Below are 19167 nucleotides of genomic sequence, written 5' to 3' on the forward strand. Positions count from 1 at the left end.
GTATGTGCAGAGTTTGACTCTCGAAGGCTGTTTTCACATCCATCCGCTGAAAGTGGAAAGTTTCTCCGTGCTCACTGAAAATCAGATTTTAAGGGGCGGGCCTACGAGCATGATTTGTGACATCACAACTAGTTTGGAAGCCTGGTCCAATATTCATTTTATATAAGTGTGATGTGGAAACTTGAAACCTCCAGTACACAAACACTGAGAATGGACTTTACAGTGAAGTAGGAGACATCTTGAATAATATTTTCATATTCATAGATTCTGGAATTTTTAATGAGGGAGAAGGAGTAGATGTAATTTTAGGGATTTTAACACGACAATTGAACCTTTTTGTGAAAAAGAAAAACATATCAGACAAAAAATATTCAAACTAGAGTATTTTATATACGTCTGAAAACATGTCTGGAGGGGATCTTTAAAAGCCATACGTGTTCCGTATGTGTGTGGATACATCATACCGACAGGTGGCAGGCTCACACTCTTTACACACATTTCGCCTCTAAAACAACAAAAGAAGAGACTCCTCTACGTCATTGGTTACGGTTGTCTAACAGCCAACATGGCGGCCACAATGTTGAGGTCGCTTTCCAAACTAGGACGTCCTTCAACAAAAATAATATTAAATAATAGTTTGCTGAGCCCTGGCTGCACTGTCCTGCAAAACAGGTAAGATAATAAGGAGATAAAAATGTGAGGCTTCGAGTGAGCGTTGTATTATCAGCCGTCTTAGCTTGAGGTCCACAAAAATATGCACAGCAGAAGGCTAATGTTAGCAGAATGCTAATAAGCCGACTTTGTCCCGTCATAAGTCGTCTGCGACAATTTATACTCACCTTCTGAATGGAAAACGTTCTTATAATATATGAAAATAACTGTAAAAGCAATGTCACCGCTAACAGATGGGGCGTCCATGCATATTATATCAGTTTCCCTGCTGTCATGTCGTTAGCTTAGCGGTAGGTTAGCTGCCTCATCAGCCAGCATGTCATTGTTTATCAAATTGTCCCTATGCATCCTGTCGGCCCTGTGTAAGCTCAGAGTATGTTCCATATTTCACTTTAATTACGGAAAAAATTAGATCAATTCCTCGTAGAGAGGGTGGACATTAAACCACGGTTTGTTTGACCAGTGTGGAAGAGTAAACAGCGTCTAAGCAACCGTTCCAGCTAATTCAAGACCAAGCTCATAAGAAAAGAAAATATCTGATTTAAAAACGACTGCAAGACATAAAAAAACAACATAGGAAATGAATCTGTGCATTTCAGATAAAAATCTGATATTGTCTTCGGCCCTTCAAGTGCTGACTATGTAACATCAATGTCAAGAGGACTTTAACATACTAGCATGTTATTGATGCATTCTGACACAGTAGGTCTACAGTTAATTCTTTTTTAGCCACGTAAATTAACTGATTCTGTCTTCATATATATATATATATATATATATATATACACACACACACACACACACACACTTGTATAACCGGAGTGACAATAAACATGTCATATCTTGAAGATATTTTTTCATCCCAATAGGACCTAAATTTTCTCTTGTTGCTTGTGTCATCAGTCAGATCTGATTGTCAGTCATTAAGTTGGCAGGGATATTGTAGTGTTCCCAGATCGTTGCCTTATCCAAATGACAGCCTCAACAACGCAAGATTAAAGCCTCTCTGGCAACATGCAAGACAGGTGACACCTAAGTGATGTGCTTACAGAAAGCACTAGAATACTTTATTAAGGCATCATTTCCTTTATTGTTCATTGGCTCAGAGTTGAAGGCTTACTAACGCAGCGTTACCTTGTTTTCCACGTTGGTTTTTGCAGGCAGAAACAATGGCAGCCAGATGTGGAGTGGACAGAGCAGTTTGCTGGGGCAGTGATGTACCCCACTGCCATTAATGAGAAATGGACCCCACCCCCATGGAATGGTACCAGCTACAAACGCATTTACAATTTCAAGGATTATAAAGATTCCTGTTTTCTACTAACTTTATCTTAAATATTTTGTTACTAAGACAGTGTGGAAGCTGACAACATTCAACTATATTTATGAATTACAACATATCAGGCTTTGTCAGAGATAGACTGATTAAGTCCTGAACTTCTTTCCATTGTTGTCCCTTGTGTTGTCAGTCCATGAACATTTATTAAAGTGGAGACTTAATATGTGACCAAAAGAATCTACACTGCACACTGGATTCAATACTTGTGTGTTTACTAGTACATTTTACAGCTTACACTATGGATTTATGGTTACAGGTTCGACATTATGTAAAGCTTTAAGTCTCCAAATCGTTCCAAACTGAACCTGGGTCCGGTCTCTGGTGCCAGATTGGGGCCAAGATAAGGATTACACCTAATTTAGCACTGCGTTTGAAAGTGTGTCAATCCTATTTGGTTCTCCCCCATGTATTTTTTATTTGTATATTATCTGTATGCAATCAGAACTTGAATCTTTTTATCAATAGAAAGCATCAGGTAGCCTTTTGAAATTGTGTATAAAGGCTCTACTCTGGATGATTTCATTTTATTATCATCTTATGAATTGTTTTGATTTTCTCTGGCAGACAAAGATCCTCCTGCAGAGAAGGATGTGTCCAACCTGACCATCAACTTTGGTCCCCAGCATCCTGCTGCTCATGGAGTGCTGCGTCTAGTGATGGAGCTCAGCGGAGAGTCTGTCAAGAAATGTGACCCCCATATTGGCCTGCTTCACCGTGGCACGGAGAAACTTATCGAGTACAAGACCTACTTGCAGGTACTGAACCAACTGCATAATTGTAAATACAGTGTTTGTATTCTCTAACTCATCCATTAGATAATGGTTAAACTAGCCTATATGTATGCATGCACAGAAGGTTGTGAAATCCCAGCCCGTCTCATAATACCACTTGTTCCTCAAGAGGCGTTAGTGAGTCACTGTAGCGTCCAGTCTGTCCTCAGTTCAACATGAGAGGATGAAGAAGTTCTTCTAGGTTAGATTAATTAAAGCAAACTTCTGCTCAACGTTAGCACTGAATTGATATTGCTATAATACTTAGTTACAAAGTCTTTGTTACTTAGTTTGCTGGCTAACAAAGTACTGACAATGCATTGATTTGGTGCTAACGTAGCATAATGTAAGTGCCACCCCAACCTCCTGGTGATATTCTGCTCCCAATTGGTTCGGAGTGTGTAGTATGAATTCAACAGGTAGCCAATTCTTGCATATAGCACCTTTTTAAAGACAGAGCATTTATGGTCTAATCAAACAACATAACATTAAATTGTAACACAGCTTATTGCAAAATGACTTCTCATATTGTTAGATATTGTTCACACAACAACATACTGTTGGAAAATGAACATGTGTGTTGGATTAGCCAACAATTCAACAGAATTCTTAAGATGAAGTTCATAATGTACATACGTTGCATAATTTTAAGAAGTCCCCTGACCAGTATACTTCACTTCCCCTTTTTCTGCTACAGGCGCTTCCCTACTTCGACCGCCTCGACTATGTTTCCATGATGTGTAATGAGGAGGCCTACTCTCTGGCTGTGGAGAAGCTGCTCAACATCCAAGCTCCACCCCGTGCGCAATGGATCAGAGGTAGAGATTAGATATGGTTAGATCCTGAAAAGGCCTGAAGTCTTGAATCGGATGGTTTATACTGATCTTAAAACGTTTAGAGGCGGTGACAGGAATGATGCAACATTAGAATTACACAAGCACACAGTTTATTGTTCATGAACAGCTCTGGTGTGTATGGTGTGTGTCAACATATCAGTGAATTTGCTGTGTTGTAGCTCTCAGTTACCGTTAACGGTCATTGCTCATCATCATATTCATTACTGAGTTATCTGCTGATTATCTTCCTGTTTAACCATTCAGTTACAGAGTATCAAAAAGTAGCAAAATGATTTAAAATAGATTTTTTTGAAGAAACTGTCCAAAACCCATAGATATTCAGTTGACCACATAGAAAAGCAATAAATCTTCACATCTGAGAAGCTGCAACCAATGAAATGTCACTTTTTTGAAAAATGACTTCAAACTATTAATTGATCATCAAGTTAATTTTCTTTTTGTTTGTAGTGTTGTATGGAGAGTTGACTCGTATCCTGAACCACATCATGGCTATCACCACGCACGCACTTGACATCGGTGCTATGACCCCCTTCTTCTGGATGTTCGAGGAGAGAGAGAAGGTCAGGAGCACTGCTGCACAACATTGTGTTCAATCCTTTATGATGAAATCAGCCCAGAATCAGTCTGTCCCATATTGTTTTTAAAACCTTTTTTATTGAGATGATGCTGTTCAGACATGCCTGCTCTCAGTCTTAGGTTTGCTGTATACTGCAAAGCAAAACAAAACACACAAAAAAAAACCCACATTGACTCCAGAGCTGTAGATAGATTGTTCTGTAAGGAAATGACACAGTATTGTTAAAACCGCAACCATTAATGCTCCGTTCATGTTGATTAAGAAATCATCTGTTTACAGCCTACTTGAGTTGAGTCACTAAACTTTAAGCTATTACATGAGAAACGATGTATACTAAAAGGCCTTTTGAAACACTTTTTGTGAAATATTCAGCTGAAAATTCCTTGTTGCAAGTTTTCTCAGGTTCCTCACACAGCTGTGTTGATACCCAGTCAGGCCAAAACAACTTACAGAATCAGTTTGCCCTGAGATTAAAGGTCTATTCTGATAACCAGTAAGGTGAGAGAACATCAGTGAAGTTCTTTCTCTCTTATGACGGAGACACTTCAATTAAATTTCAGTCCCAACTACAAGACGCAGTGCATGAACCACTGAGTAGATCTTTTTAATGTTGACTCTGACCTTTGTTCCCTCACAGATGTTTGAGTTTTATGAGCGAGTGTCTGGAGCCAGAATGCATGCTGCATACGTCAGACCTGGCGGTGTTCATCAGGTAGGAGAATTAACTGAATAATGCTCTTCTCATTTCTGTACAACCTGTTTGTCCATTGTATTCACATTCAGACCTGATGATGGTCGACATGAACAGGGTTTTGGTTAACTTATTAACACAATAAATATAATGCAACAATCACAAATGAGTGCAAATACAGTATAAAGACATGTATGTTAGATACAGTACATGTTATGATTTTAAAAAAATAGCATAAGCATGCTGAAACCCTGTGTAAGTAATATTTCCTATTAAACATGATGATGATGATGATGATGGAGACACCCTCACATGACCATTAAAGTACTGAAACATCTTAACTGTCTTCCAGGATCTGCCCCTGGGCCTGATGGACGACATCTATGAGTGGTGCAAGAATTTCTCCATCAGAATCGATGAAGTAGAGGAGGTGTGTGACTATATATTTTTTTTAATAATCTCCACAAACTCTTACCATGACAAAGTATGATAATCTCTCTCTCTCTCTCTCTCTCTCTCTCTCTCTCTGTGAATGCTCAAATCTGTTGTTTGTCCTCTATGCAGATGTTGACCAATAATCGTATCTGGAAGAATCGCACTGTGGACATTGGGATCGTTACCTCAGAGGAAGCTCTCAACTATGGATTCAGGTAACCCGCTAATGAAAATTTGAAGACTTATCTAATTCTTCTCTCCTTCAATTTGCTGTCGTTGAAACTCACAAATATTTTTGTTGTCATGAAGAGCCCGTGAATAATTGAAATATATAAAAGAGAGCTTGTCAGCAGAAGCATTTATTTGTCTGATGAACACAAACGTGTATGATTTCTGGTACTTATCGCCTCTGTCCTTATTCCTCCACCAGCGGAGTGATGCTGAGAGGATCTGGCATCAAGTGGGACCTAAGGAAGTCTCAGCCATATGACAAGTATGACGAGGTGGACTTTGACATCCCAATTGGAAGCAATGGAGACTGCTATGACAGGTAAGAAGATCTGCAAATGGGTGTAATTATTATATATCGTATACTTCAGTTTCATTTCTTGCCTCCTTTTCTATCTCAAGTCAGTTTCTCAAGCACTAGTCCATGTCACCTGCATGGACACATCACTTACTCAAACACATATCTTGATTGTTGGTTGCAGGTCTTTGATTGGGTCTTTTATTTTATTGTATTGGCTTCTTTTTATGATGCGCATCATAATTGCCCGACTGAGGAAAATGAAATACAACTAGAGTTTATCATTTAATTAGAAAATGGATCGTTGCAGTCCTTGGCTGATTGAAGCCAATTAAAAAGAGATGATCATTTCATTTGGCCCCTTGACAGTTAACGCAAATACTATTGAGAACAGTTAAAATGATCATCTTACCACCAGTGATTTATTACGAAGCAAACACATTATTTAGACATTGAAAACATATTTGTCAGACATTTAAATGGCAGTGGTATGTTATGCTATTTTATGAATGTCACATTGAGCCAGTGTCATATAAAATTCAACAGTAAGTATGCCACATCATTTTATACATTAAAGGGCCGATCAAATTTTGGTCAAAGTACGTCTGTTTAACTGTCAAAATGCCAAGACCTTCTAAAAACATCTTCCCACGTGACCTGAAGTAGGTGTCTACTTGATGACGTTGGTAGATATAAACTGATAGAAAACTCCTAGCCTGTTTCACAGAGACGGACTGATCACTCATTATAACTGCTTCTCAAAGGATAAAAAATAAACTCTGATAAATAAATCAACTCCTCCTGCCATTAAACGGTTCCGTATCAGGGGTGTTGTAGGGTGTTTTTCGTCCCGAAGCTCCGGCTCCCGACACACAACAGCTGTCTGTCCCTCTGCCCAGTTCGGTGCATTTAAAGGACGACTTCTTTTGCATTTTTTCTCCAGATTGAAATGGAACAGTGATGTGGGTTTGAACGCTCTTGCTTTTTTGCTAAACACATATGGAGTTGTCCTTTAAACATTCAATCTAGCGCTGGGTCTATTAGAAAGGCTTTCAATGACATTACTGACCAACCAAGTGTAAATTAACCATAGCTTATGTGCAGACACTGCTGGTAGTGTGAGTTTAATGCTACTGATTATCATTGAAGCAGCACAGTTAGTACCTTCTATCCAGTTCACTGTGGCTGCGAAATTGATCTCACAGTCTCAGAAATGAGTACAAGTGAGCTGAATGTGACACAGTAATTAAAAGTGATTTGTTCAGACGGAATTAAAGGAAATGACCTTTTCTGTTTGAAAGTACAAGCACTTTTTTAAAAAATTTTTTAGACAAACTAATAACTGATAAAGATTTGTGGGTTGATTTTACTGATGTACAGTCTTATCTGCATCTGTAGCTTACAGCTATTTTCTCTCTTTATGTGTGTGTGTCGTCCAGATATCTCTGCAGAGTAGAGGAGATGAGGCAGTCCTTGAGGATCATGCACCAGGCGCTCAACAAAATGCCAGAAGGAGAGATTAAGGTGGACGACGCCAAGGTGGCCCCACCCAAGAGGTCTGAGATGAAGGTGAGCTTAGTGGGAACACTTGCACCTCCCTCACAACATGCCTCCTCTTTCCCTTTCATTCTTTGAGATGTTTCATAAGGCCTGCAGGCTATATCATCTTTTTAAAAAAATTACTTTTCCTTTCTCTGGTTTTTCCCTACACTTTATCATTTGTGTGTGTTAATTAAATTTCAGTGGTATCACTAATTTGTCTTCACACTCCACTCTTTACAGAATTAGGCCAGTTCTGTAAAATGCATGTTAATTCTGCTGTGCTCAAGGCAGAAGATCATGTCTAGTTTGCCTCAGGTTTACATATGAGTCAACATACGCCGATTCAGCTTCCTCATCCTTCAGTGTGCATTATTATCAGAACAACTGCTGACACGTAACATTTTTCTGTCTGTTCCTTTCTGCTAGATGTCCATGGAGTCTCTGATCCACCACTTTAAACTGTACACAGAGGGCTACCAGGTCCCCCCAGGGGCTACATACACAGCTGTGGAGGCGCCCAAGGTGAAGACACTCATCCCAACAAATTAGTTTTCATTTAAGTGTTTGATTTTTGACAAGTTTTGAAGACGTTTTGCTATTTTCCTTTGACTAGCCTGATATGTACAGTATAATAATCTTTAGATGACTCATTGATCAAATTTACCATTTTAACCCAGAAACCTTTTCAATGTTAGATGCTTTGTACACAGAAGGGTTTTTTTTTTTTGAGTCATGTGAAATTCAGATTCACATTAATTAACTGGGAAGCCTCTGTAGGCCTTTGGGGACTTGTTGTGATGTAATATGCTTACCAGTGTGTATTCTGTGTGTGTGTGTCCGTGTGTCGCTTGCAGGGAGAGTTTGGTGTTTATTTGGTATCAGACGGCTCCAGCAGACCCTATCGCTGCAAGATCAAAGCTCCTGGATTTGCTCACTTGGTGCGCACTTAAAACTTCACAAGACACTGTGAAATATTAAACACACCGGATATTAATTATTCAGCACGTTTAACGGCTTGTCCTTAAGGCTACTTTTAGTTCATTAAGTACATTTTATAAAGTACTATAGAACCATTTTTAAAAAAAGCACAGAGACCCTCCACTCCCTCCTTCCTGCTCATCTCTTAGCTCATGGGTACATGAAACACTGTTTAACGTAGTCATTTGAATTTTGGTCTTCAAGGCTAAAAAATGTCTTTAAAGTTGCATAAACAAACTATTAGAGTAGTTAGTGCGTTAACTTCAGGCTATAATTGCATGAATTATGGATATGAACTTTTCTATAAGCTCATCTGCCCTGAATAGTGGTTGCATGTCTTCAGTTATTCTGCATGTTAATAAATGTTTTCTTCTTTTCTAGGCTGGTCTGGATAAAATGGCTAAAGGACACATGCTCGCCGATGTGGTGGCCATTATTGGTAAGATTGTACAAATCATGTTTCAGAAGGGCAAAAATCTTTGCTTTGAATGTTTAAGAAATGCAAGTGTTATCTTTTCTTTTCCTATTATTCTTTTCTTTTTCTTCTGACAGGCACACAGGACATAGTGTTTGGCGAGGTTGACCGTTAATGTGATGCTGCTAATGTGTTGATTCTCTCAAGAGGAGAATTCATTCACTCCTTCACACATCTGTTAGTCAGGTTCTCTTCCTGTTCACTATTCGCTGTAGTGAGGCTTTGGATAGACTCATGACTCTGCGTGTAATCGTTGATGTACAATGCCCAAATAATCCTAATAAATATTTTATGACCAAACTGCAAAGTAGTTAAGTTGTATTTTTTTCACATTGGGGAAAAGATGTTTTTTGGGGGGAGGTTCATGAAATGCTTTTCTTTTATAAATGCTCCATTTCCTTGAGCTGTCTGAAAATACAAGTGAGAATCAAGTATTTAACTTGACAGCAGAAACCAGAGCCTCAGTGTAATGTCCTTCCTCTGGTTGATGTTAAAAGGGGAGTGGTATGATGAGATCTGAGACAAATGGACGTAGAGCTCAGACCACAACTTCCCCTCTTGGCTATGAGATATGCAACACTCTACTCTTCACCAGAACGCAGAGAAAAAACACCTACAGCTCGTCTTGTTTGCTGTGTGCTAGCCGCTGAAGGAACCCAGTTGTCCGTACTGAACCTGTGTTACCATGGCTTTGTGGGGCAGGAGCCCACTACTGGTGGCGATTCCTCTGTGGATGTGTTTTGGAAGAACTGGTGAGTTGGGACATTAAATTTAGATTTGTAACAGAAGTTTTTACATGGCAGTGAATCCTGAGGGCGGTCTGTCTTACGATATCACAGTGATGGCTGATTTATGATAAGAAAACCTTTACTTAGGAGAAAGGCTGTTTAGAAATAAATAACCTAATTTGAGAGAGTATGTTTAAAGTAGTGCTGTTAAGTCAGATGATAAAACAGGGTGAAGACGAGGAGTATTTGATGTGATAAACTAGATTTAACACTTGTTGAATATACAACATGTAGAACATAACCAGCCAAAAATTATTTTTGACAAAGCTATGAAATTAAGTTAGCAGATGAGTACGTCTGTGTAGAGCAGTGAGGGTTTTTTGACACTTGGCCTTATTCCATTAAGTGTAGGTAGCAGACATGTAGTCACCACATCACAGTTCCTGTGAAAGGAGAAGCTGCCCCTGTTGCTTGTTGCTTGTGGCAAGGGGCGCAACATGGTGTGCATGGCCGCTTTTTTTTTTTTTTAACTATCACATGTCAAGACAGTGGTAACAACCCTGCCTCCGACGTGTTAGTTCAGTCTGTCAGATCAGTTAGTAGTACTTGTTCCTAATCATTAGTTAGTTCACTTATACTGTATTTGTTATATATTTTGCAGTGTATATGTATATGAAACAAACCAATTTTACAACTTTCTGTACATTTCTACACACATAGCTTTACAACAGTCAGTTAATATCAAGTCTAATAGGCCAAGAACACATTAGGTAGGCTCCTAGGTATAGTGACAGATTAAACTATACTACAGTATAGTTAAGTATAGCTATGTATTATACTATAATACAGTATAATTAAGTATAGTTACAGACCTGAAATGATTATTCGGTTGACAAAATTAATCTGTTATTATTATTTTAGTAATTAAGTCTTTTTTTAATGCCATATATTTGAAGGTTCTATGTTGTATGTATTTTTCCTTGTCTCAAATTATAGTAAGTGAAATAGTTTTAGGTTTTGGACTGCTGGACAGACAACAACGAAGCAATTTGGAATTTTGCATCTAAATAGTGACGGGCACTTTTCTCTTTTTTCTGATGTTTATAGACCAAATGATTAATTTTTTTAATCATGAAAAAAATTGACATATTAATCGATGATGACATTAATCATTAGTTGTAGCCCTGCATGGGTGTAATTAATATTTTCTAATTAATTCATAAAACAAACATGGGTTCAAAAATGGGTAAGAGATGTTATGGGACAGTTTGACTTGAGATATTTCAGTTTAATTCTAAACCACAACTGACTTTGGCCCACTTCTGGAATCTGTGGTCTGCAGAAAAAAAAAAAGTCCCTGCAAAGTGGCGTATACCATTTTTAAACAGAAAGATCTCAGGTTTGAAAACATCATGTTTTCTCTATGCACTCCATGTACTGAACAGTGAATTTGTTGTATCACCCGTAAAAGGCAGCAGCTGTTGTAACTCTATTTACCCCCTTTACCGCCTTGTTTGTCGGCCTTCACAACACACCCTCTGCTGCAATACGTAGAATTGCATATAGACACAGCAGACTTTAAAAATCACCCTATTTTAATCCTCATAACAGAACACATGGTATACAGTCTGGTTTGAGGTTTCTAGAGCAGTGAGAAACAAATGTGCACTTCTTTAAAAGTGTCCTGCGTCTACTTGTTAGAAAAAAAAGCAAAATTAGTGATAATATATGGCGCCGCAAATGTGATTGTAAAACGGAAATGCATATTTGGTAGCCTAATATGTTGGGACTGATATAATAGTCATGCATTAATATTAGACCATTAGTTATTTTAGGTGGACTACGCAGTGTTTGCTGCTTCCTTTTAAATGTGTGCTACATATCAGTTACAGAAACCAGAAGAGATGTTCCTGTAGATAACACACCACATCTCTCTGGCTCACAAGCAAAAGTACACCCAAATAGAATCATCATCTTGAAACTGAACATTTTCATTTGTGTCGACTCTACAGGACATTTGTTCATCTATAACCCACAAATCCAAATTGTCCAACAATATCGGTCAATATTGAGCATAACAAAAAGCAAGTAGACATTTTTTTAAATCTTACAAAGTCTTGCTTTCACTCTGAAAAGAAAGATAACATTTGGAAGTTACTCTTTACGTGACAAACAATCATGTGACCACTGATTTTATAGAAGTGATTCATTTCCTTGAATTTTGTAATGGAGGAGAAAGAAAGTGGGAAGGAAGGGAACGGACTGAAAATGACATTTGTCATCATCTCTATCATTATAGAGATGATGTTATGGCTCTTTTATCTAAATGTAATTTTTAAAAAACTTTGAGGTCAAAACAATGTTTATTGAATATGCTAGAATATGCTCTGAGTCAAGCTGAATGGCTCAACTGATTAAAATCTGATGACATTTAAATTCTTTTAAAATATAAATTAATCTGAATTTAATCTCCATGTGGTCAAAAGCAGAACATTACAATGCAAATCTTACTGAATAGTGTGACAAGTTGAGAATTAAAGAAACAAAGAAACAAACCAAAAAATATAACACACCAATTTTGTGCTGTCTATCTACTGTATGTGCCACAGGAAATCTTATAGTGCGTTAATTAAGTGATGCATTAAAAAAAAAAAAAGAAATTGAAATGTTATGAAAATGCACTCAAAAACTATTGGAAGAAATATTATGATATAGTCATTAAGGGTGTCAACAATTCCGTTTTATTATTCTATCTTTAAAGGATGAATAAAGTTATTCATTTGCAAATGGATTTGCAATGTACCGTTTTTGAAATGTTCTGTCATATTTCCTCTGACACTTTTCATTTATCCTCTTTTTTTTTCCATTATGTCATCTTTTTAATCTAAATAATGGAAATGTGAGGAAGTCTAACTCACGGCACCACAAGCTCTTAGTGTTGTTGTCGGTAATGTGAGGTAGAGCAGCTCTTTTCAGTTGACTAATGAGAGCTTGTTACAGCTCTGTGGGTTGAACTGTCTGTTAATTTTCTGCACATCTTTAAATTCAAGAGAGGCATCTTTATAGTAAATTTGATCATGTAATGGAACATTGAAGCTGAAGAAAATCAATTGTTAGATAGAATATGGCAGAAGGACAGATTAATGTAAACATGAATATGCAAATGGAAAGTATATATATATTAACTGGGATTATCTTTTGATCATTTTTATAATTCAAATACTATAATTTACATGTCAGTTAAATTAATTTCATAATTTTGTTCTTATGCAGCAATTATTAAACTGATCATAACAAACACCCTCACAAAGAGGACACTTTAAAATAACGCAACAAATAGAGGGGACATTGAAAATCTACTTGTATATAAATCCACCCTGAGTAATAGCAAATAAATAAATATTTAGTATCATAAATGAGATATTCTTGTGAATTAGAATATAAAACCCAAAGCGACATTCTCACATCATGCAATATTGCTGCTAACCTATTCTAACAATGTGGTGATATCTTCAGAAATACCTTACATGGTGAACTCAGTGTCAGATATTTCATAGGCTTGAGCTCAAACATGACCCCCTCTAGAGTGTTGCCTTGTAATTTCTGCAGCATCTTCTTCTCTGTGCGAAAGCTTAAAGACATGTTAATGTCCTCTGTGGTTGGAGTCCTTGATGTGTACACTAGATAAGGCAGGAAGTGGACAAAAAGCACGTTTTAAAAGCTGGATACCAAGGTTTAGTTAATATAAAAAGTACATGTCTAGACACTTAATACATGCATTTCAATCTGGAGTGAGAGTTGCAGTAGCTTCAGTTCTAATAACTTTGTTATTAGTGTAATTGTTTGTGTATTTTGAACAGAAATGTCATGCACAAAACCCCAACTCTCAATCTCACTTTTCTATAGTTTGATGTGTTTATGATGGTATTAGTAAAATGGGTACCACCTTTTGATAAGTCACCCTTTATAAAGGGTTTATAAGCATTTAAGGGCTTTATTAATGGTTAATATTTATTTACTGATGTTTTATAAGCCATTAGGAATATTAAAAATTACCATTGGGTTGCCAGGTTGTGGAAAATCCTCATTCCACATCACACGCTTTGTTTTTTAGCTTTCGTCAATTGACTATTTGATCACTTCCCTTCTAATAAATGGTTCTTATAGTAATCCATGAATTCTGCAGTTGCACATGTAAATAGGTTGTTTATAAATGGATTTGAGCCCAGATGTCCTGCAGCGCTTTTCAAGAAATCTATCACACAAGCTGGTAAATAAAGTTGATTTTGTGTTCACTTACAGTAAACTCAGGGGCCTCCTCTTCTCTTAAATAAAGGTAGCGCCCATCTCTTATTTCCTCTGTAACTTTATTATTACACATCTTAATCATCTGTACTGGATACGGTAACTTTGGAGGGGACAATCATAATAGTGTGATATCTACGTCATATTTGGCTTAACACGGATAGCGGTTGTAATGTCCATCTTTATGGTACTTTAATATCCATTTAACAGGTGCTACGTTCAACTTTTAGAAATGTTGACCTTATGGAGTTGCATTACAAACAACAACTATGTTGATAAAAAACTAGTTTAAACAACATCGATATGAAAACTGTCATCTGTAAAAGCTTGTCGACCTCCACATGCAACATAAAGTAAATATCAAGTATATATTCTACATTCAGTATGCCTCAAATACAAGAATCTTTACTGGAATAATAATGAATCCTCTCATGCACCAAATTACTTGTGCAGCCCTGTTAATGTACTTATTTAAAGCCCCACGTCTGTATCGTTACTGGCCGGATGTCCTGTGCCTGTAAAAAGATTAGTCTATGAGTGATATTCATTTCCCAGAGGGGAGGTTGACTGCAAGTCAGCTTTTTGGACTACATTAATAAGTATTATATTGCATAAGTGTTCTTCAATATGGAAATGGACATTTCTGTAATTACTGATTAGGTAATCAGAAATGAAAAATTTCCATTTTTGATTTTTAATTTTCTTTATGTATTCATATCACAGTTATCATTGGATTCTTCCTCCATATCCACCCTTAAATATTTCTCCACAGACTATATAAGTATGAATCATAATATAAATAGTTTACATTGAACACTTTGGTTTCCTATATAATGGATGGTGTGGCTGTTTGTTTCACAATCTGAAATGGTGACACCGCCTTACTCAATAATACTATTTTGTAAATGGCAACAAAACAGCCTCATCGCCACAGGGGACGTGTGAAATATGTCCACAAAAGGTTTGTTGCTTTGTGTGTTGCACTAAAAATCAACAAGAAACAATAGATACATTACAGGATACCAGAGCCGAGACAAATGATTTTTGGTCACACCAGAACCAAGAATCTGTTTCATGCACTTGGAATTTTTGATAGTTGTCTACATTATCAGCTTAGATAAAGGTGCTGCTATTATGATTTTCCTCCTAACAAAATTTTTTCATGTTTTCATGCTTCCACAGAGGCGAGTCTTAAGGAGCCTGAGATCTGTTATGTGCTGGATGGCATCCTGTTTTTGTATGGCATCATCCTGACAGCTCTCTACTGTAGAATCAAGGTTAGCATGCTACACATTTGTCTTTAGAGAAACATACACATACACAGTCTTAACTTTTTCATAAATGTATCATAAAGTATGGATATATGCAAGAAAATAACCAACCAAGGGAAACAATTCCTTAGCTGACAAAAGACAAAAGGTAGTACATTATTAATGTTTAAATATAAAATATGATGTCATCAGCAAAATAATGCATGGTACAAATGAAAGGGCAACTAAAAGTATAAAAGTCTTAAAATGTCTGTATTTGTTGAATACTTGGTCATCAATAGTCTCTGCTGTATGTTCTGTATGCTTGTGAAAAAAGAATGAAGATGTGTGTAGTCAGGGTGTTGTAGTTGACTAAAATTAAGGTGACAAGAGAGTAGGAACTTTTTTGTTTTTCTGACTTTTGCCTAAGAGAATACAAACTTTGCTTGTACTATCAATATATTATTATAGCTAGTAAACTGAATGGATATGATGTGAAAATCATATGATAAATACAGCTACAGTTGGATGGTAAAATTAATAGTAAGCCTGATATGTTGGTCTTTCAATTGTCACTCACTTAAGACTGTCTTCAACAGATCTCCAATGCAAGGGAGGCTGCAGCTGTGAAACCCAAACAAGTAAGAATGAACATGCATAAAAAACTATACAAACATTACTAAAATAGACATAAATATGTGACATGTAGCCTATAATACGTGCAGAAAAACACTAATTCACTTGCAGAGACATGTAATTTACCACAGTGCAAACTGGAGTTTCAATCGACAAACCACAGGCAGATATCCTCTTGAGGCAAAAATAATCTCACTGGTCAGCTCAAACCTCAGTAGATGAACAGTTACAGGAAGCCCACCATTTGTCATGTCAAATACCCTCCACTAGCAGCTCTTTGTAAAAAGTAAACTAATATAAATTATCTCTGCTTTAAAAAAGTTTCAATTTACTGAGACCCCCAAAAAGCAGTCAGACTTAACCAGCTGTCCTATCACAGACCAATTAAAAGTCTGTATACTGTGTATTTTTCTTTGGAGACTTTTAATAGAAAGGCTGAAAATACTTTGTATTCAACAGGCAGGGATTGGCTAACAAATATCTTTTGCTTTATGGGAACTGTAGGATCCAGTGTTTTTGGAGCTTAACCCACACTAGGGACTGAAAGTTAGCCTATCTTATTGATTTTTTTCTCTTTAAATCAATCTCTCCAACCATATGGAAGTTTAATACTAAATGGTAGGAGGACCCCTTTAATTGCCAAACCTGAATGACATGATGGAATTTTTCAAAATATTGGATAAAAACACAAATACCAGCTTTAACAACAACCTTATTGTTCATCAATTTGTGGTCATGGTATGCATATTCTTTGATATGAAAGCTAACTTGCTGCTCACACAGAAGAGTGTGGGAATTTTTCATTTAGTTGACCTGCTGTATTACTGCTCTTCTTTTTTTATTCTCTTATTATTCTCTATTATTATTATCACCAGCCACAAACAGCGCGTAGCCTAACCCACTGTGAAACACCCAAACACACACTCTAAAGTCTACAGATCTCATGTGTTGCTTTCAGTTTGCAATAGTTCTCATAGAGCCTACTCTCATATTTCCTTTTTACAGTGTCAAAAGTACATTCACGTGCATCCTGTTGCAACCATTTACCAAGATCTTGTCACAATGTGTGTCTTCCTACAATTACACTGTCTCTAATATGGTTCTTTCCTTCCCCTGCCAGAATGTGGAAGAGGGCATCTATACGGTGAGTTTTTGTACCATGAATGATGTAAAGGAGATGAAGGGAAGCTGCTTCCTGAAATGTTAAATTATCATTATTATTCTTAGTAAATTACAGCCTATACAGTATTACTCATTGAATATCTATTCTGTTTTCCTCCCAGGGTTTGACTCCTCATGCCCAGGACACATATGAAACAATTGGCATGAAGAAGTAACATGATGAATGAAACTTCAAAACAGATATTTTCCTTTGAATACCTTGATTTCTGTATTTAAATATTGCATATCTTACCCTGCCTTGATTTTGAGAGAATGTAAGATGTTGTGCACCAGTGTTAATTTCTCTTTTGCTTTTGTAGAGCTTATGGGAAGTTAAGAAGGACGAGACAGAAAATAGAGAAGTTGAGTCCAAGCAGGGAATTTTTTTTTAGAAATGCTCTGCCTTTGTTCTATAAGATATTTTTACTGCTCTGTTGCCTGTATTTAATTTTATGCAGACATATTATCATAACTGTCATGCTTCAGATACTTTTTATATTTTACTGATGAATAAAAAGAGAATTGATGTTTGTTTGAGGTTCATCTTTGTTGTGTTCAACATGTAGCTGATTTCTGTGTCAAAATGCTAACTGGCCCTGATCTCTTGCAAAACACTGTCCAACACACTTTCTCTTTCAGGCCATTTGACAGTTGTCAGTCTTTTTCCATATGAATGTGAGCCAATGAGAGACTCATAAAGCTACACTTGTGTTATTGCGTACCATCACATTTTACTTATGAAAGGGGTTAAAATCTGCCTATTTCTATACAGCACAAAACAAGATGGTGTTGTTTTTACAGCTAAAATGGCTCTAAAACTGTCATGGTGTACTTTCAGAGAGATGCATTGAAAGGCTGCTGGGAAAATAAAAATGCAACATACTCATTCTTTTTTAGTAAAGCCTCAGAGTTACTGAGCAGTTTTCTTACACACCACACGATGGCAGTGATGGTGTCTTTGGTATGGTCCTTACCTGTCCGTACATACACAGTGGTGGGGGAAGTATTCAGATCATTTACTTAATATACCAATACAGCAATGTAAAAAAACTCCATTACAAGTAAAAGTCCTGAATAAAAATCCTACTTAAGAAGAAGTATATAAGTATTATGAGCTTGATGTAGTTAAAGTATTGCAGTAAAAGTAGCGGTTTAGTCCCTCTGACTAACATATTATTATATATGACATCATTAGATTATTGATACTGAAGCACCAGTGTGTAAGCAGCATAATACTGTTGTAGCTGCTGGAGGTGGAGCTAGTTTGAACTACTATATAAAGTTAGCTAGTTTAGCCCAGTGGTTACCAACCTAGGAGTCGGGCCCCTCCAAAGGGTCATTAGATAAATCTGAGGGGTCATGAGATGATTAATGGGAGAGAAAAGAAAAAAAAACAAAGTTCTGATTCACAAATTTGTTTTCAGATTTTTGACTTTTTCTGTGATCTTTGATTTTTGGTGAAATATTGGATCAATTGAACATTTATTGAAATGAAAGCATGTGAGAAGTTTAGAGGGAAAATCGCTATTTGGTGGAGCTGTTAACAACTCATAGACATCTGAAATGTGACCCCGACTACACACTGCTTTATGTAAGATGTCAAAAGCCAAAAAGGTTGGAAACCACTGGTTTCATCTTTAACAATGTGTTGTATTTTAAAAGCTTGTTATATTATCCATTGTGTCAAATCTTCCAAATGAAAAGTAGCTAAAGCTGTCAAATAAATGTAGTGGAGTAGAAAATACAATATTTCCCTCTGAAATGTAGTGGAGTGGAAGTATAAAGTAGCATCAAATGGAAATATTCAAGTAAGTAAGTAATACTCAAGAGGAAATGTACTTATTTAATTTCCACCACGGTATACACACACTTCTCAATCCCAGCAGGGAGAGCCTAAAAGCAATGAAAGAAACGACTCAAAGTGCTGTAAAGTATCTAAACTTGCCTGTATGAAGCATAGAGCTGCTACACATATTGTGCATACACAAAACCTATTAAATGTTTAACATGCTTATTAATTAACTTAGTCTCTCTGTGAACTGCAGTGTTAAATTAGAGCAATTCTGTCTCCTAGTTTATACAATAGGAAGTAGTACGTCCCCAGCCAGTGTAAGGTATATAACCACAAAATAGTTTTTGACACCACTAACACCGAGTTTGTGGCTCATAAAGATTGACATCAGTCCAAAAAGATTTATTTGTTTCACATTTTAGCCGAGATCAGA

General features: G+C 36.8%; 2 protein-coding genes across 2 annotated transcripts; both read left to right on the top strand.

Moving 5' to 3' along the window:
* The first annotated feature begins 534 nt into the window (after positions 1-534).
* ndufs2 (NADH:ubiquinone oxidoreductase core subunit S2) lies at positions 535-9165 on the top strand. Its single transcript, XM_044341788.1, has 14 exons — positions 535-672; positions 1833-1936; positions 2576-2766; positions 3479-3599; positions 4086-4198; positions 4853-4927; positions 5259-5336; positions 5471-5556; positions 5772-5891; positions 7307-7436; positions 7836-7931; positions 8264-8347; positions 8769-8826; positions 8940-9165. The coding sequence occupies exons 1-14, from the start codon at positions 566-568 to the stop codon at positions 8975-8977; spliced, it is 1401 nt and encodes a 466-aa protein (XP_044197723.1). The 5' UTR covers positions 535-565; the 3' UTR covers positions 8978-9165.
* A 221-nt stretch (positions 9166-9386) lies between these two features.
* On the top strand, positions 9387-17473 carry fcer1g (Fc fragment of IgE, high affinity I, receptor for; gamma polypeptide). The gene is made up of 5 exons (XM_044341327.1): positions 9387-9614; positions 15078-15172; positions 15745-15786; positions 16902-16925; positions 17065-17473. Exons 1-5 carry the CDS (start codon positions 9548-9550, stop codon positions 17116-17118), a joined length of 282 nt encoding a protein of 93 aa, XP_044197262.1. The 5' UTR covers positions 9387-9547; the 3' UTR covers positions 17119-17473.
* Positions 17474-19167: the final 1694 nt, after the last annotated feature.

Source organism: Thunnus albacares, chromosome 22, assembly GCF_914725855.1.
Source record: "Thunnus albacares chromosome 22, fThuAlb1.1, whole genome shotgun sequence".
NCBI lineage: Eukaryota > Metazoa > Chordata > Actinopteri > Scombriformes > Scombridae > Thunnus > Thunnus albacares.